The following is a 2279-nucleotide window of genomic DNA, read 5'->3' on the forward strand; positions in this document are numbered from 1 at the left end:
TTGAATTTTTTAACATGATACTAGAGCTAATGTTATCTTTTTCATGTATATGCATCCACCCCATTTTTATGTACACACGATCTCCCTCCACCTAATTATTTTTGGGTTGGACTTTTCAACAAAGAAGATAACTGTAAAATTTGGCAAGGTCCAATTTGTAAAAGCTGTTGAATATTTTATGTACGATTTTTTGGTAATTGACTAACATAAGACTTGTGCTAAAAGCTATACAGCACTTAGAAGCATTGTGCCTCATTTGTTTATGGGGAGAAGAATAAGATCTCCTCATAGCTGGATCTGAGGTTGTCATGAATTTAGATTAAATCTCGTTTGCAACAGAGACATTGGTGGGAAGGCACAAGAAAATTCGAGAAAGAAACGCATGCAGTTAAGAAATGAAATGGGAAGGGAATATATTAAGACTCTAAGTCCTTGACAATGAGGCAAAACTCTCTCTCTCTCTCTCTCTCTCTCTCTCTAAACGTACCAATGAACATGTTGTTGGCCTTGTCAGGTCCTCACTCTCATGGATGGGTCATCTTTCAAATCCACCATGGATCATATAGACCTCTTTTAGAGGCCCCACACCTTGTCTTTCAAACACTTAGCCTCCACATAAAAACCCCCCAAAACACTCCTCTTCCTCTTCCTCCTCCTTCAAGGGTGGCTCTTCTCTGTGTCTCTTCTTTGTTCTTCCTCTCATTGTCCTTGAACTTGAAGGCCCTCCCTCTCTAATGGAGAAGACTCACGAGAGAGAGACTCACGACTTCATGAACGTCGAGTCCTTCTCTCAACTTCCCTTCATCCGCCCCGCCCCCGTCAACAAGGAGAAGGGCATCAAGCTGTTCGGCTTTGAGTTCGGGGCCGAAGGCGGCGCCGGCCAGGGCCACAGCGGCAACGAGGAAGAGTGCGGGGGCGATGCTGAGACCGGTGTGGCCGAGGAGGCAAGCAAGGATGGCGAGAGCAACGGGGAGAGCGGGCGGCGGTTCGAGTGCCACTATTGCTGCCGGAACTTCCCCACCTCGCAAGCCCTCGGCGGCCACCAGAACGCTCACAAGCGAGAGCGCCAGCACGCCAAGCGCGCCCACCTCCAGTCCGCCATGGCCCATGGTAGCCTTTCCGACACCCATGTCTACGGCTTCATGAACTACCGGCTCGGCTCCGCCGCAGCCATGTCTTACCCTACATGGAACAATAGTAGCACCACCACCATTTCGAGTAACAGCACTAGGTTTTATGGAGGCCACGGCTCTTTCTCTCATCAACAGCCCATCAATGGGAGTCCTCTAGCCTTGTGGCGAATCCCCGCTGCTAGCTCCGGCTTCAGCCGTGACCACCACTCAGCGCACCCCCTGCCATTATTCGCCGGGGACGAGACTATGAAGCGATCTCCAGGCGGAGGCAATAGCGTGAATCCTCAAAGCAGGTACGTTTGTGATGGGAAGGCGAGCATGCAGGACCATGTGAGCTTGGATCTTCATCTGTAGCTGGTCTGATTAAACTCTGTATAATTAACGAGGATTTTTTAGAATTCTAATTCTCTCAAATTGCGCGGTAGTAAACGTTTTACAATCATAAGAGGAAAAAAATTGAGAGAGAGAAAGAGAGACGGTTCTAATTTATGGATACCCTCCTTGCTATTTCTTACTCCATAGCAATGATAACCTTTCTCCTTTGATTTTTATTATGTAAATGAAGTGAGTCTCGATCTTCAATTGATGGAGACAATCGTCTTGCTTTCCTGCTCATCGCAATACTCGCATGTCGGAATTCCGCTTGTTCTCTAGAATGAAGAGCTGCGTATGAGTTGTATTAGGGGCGAAATATGAGCATAAGTTTCGCAGGGGTGGATTGGATATGTGAGCTCAAACTAACAAATATGAGATCTCCGTCTTCGGCCCGACTCCTTATTTGCATCTGGATTTACAATGCGTGCCTGAAACACAACCGATGCGTCCTCCTCGAAAATTCTTTCCACGTGAAGGGAATAAATGCTTGTAACTGGAATTCAGATGAGTACTGTTACAGTGAAGCTCTCTCACACACCCTTTTGCTCTGGGTATCTACACGTAATAGAAGTTCGCATCATATCCTGAAGCATTTTCGAGTTTCGACCCCAATGAGTCATTGGGAATTTTCAGTCGAATGGTTCGCTCTTTTCGGTTTTCCCCTTGGCCTGCACCAGGTGTAGTCGACCTCGTTTTGAAGTCTTTCTGCCATGAATTTTCACTTAAGTACACGTAAGAACACACGGAATCATAAAGAGTGAGTGTTTTCTT

At 46.8% G+C, this 2279-nt stretch overlaps 1 protein-coding gene across 1 annotated transcript; it reads left to right on the top strand.

Moving 5' to 3' along the window:
• The first annotated feature begins 621 nt into the window (after nt 1-621).
• Nucleotides 622-1715, top strand: LOC104446122 (zinc finger protein 8). The gene has a single exon (XM_010060031.3). The coding sequence runs from the start codon at nt 735-737 to the stop codon at nt 1485-1487; it is 753 nt and encodes a 250-aa protein (XP_010058333.1). The 5' UTR covers nt 622-734; the 3' UTR covers nt 1488-1715.
• The last annotated feature ends 564 nt before the right edge of the window (nt 1716-2279 follow it).

Source organism: Eucalyptus grandis, chromosome 1 (genome assembly GCF_016545825.1).
Source record: "Eucalyptus grandis isolate ANBG69807.140 chromosome 1, ASM1654582v1, whole genome shotgun sequence".
NCBI lineage: Eukaryota > Viridiplantae > Streptophyta > Magnoliopsida > Myrtales > Myrtaceae > Eucalyptus > Eucalyptus grandis.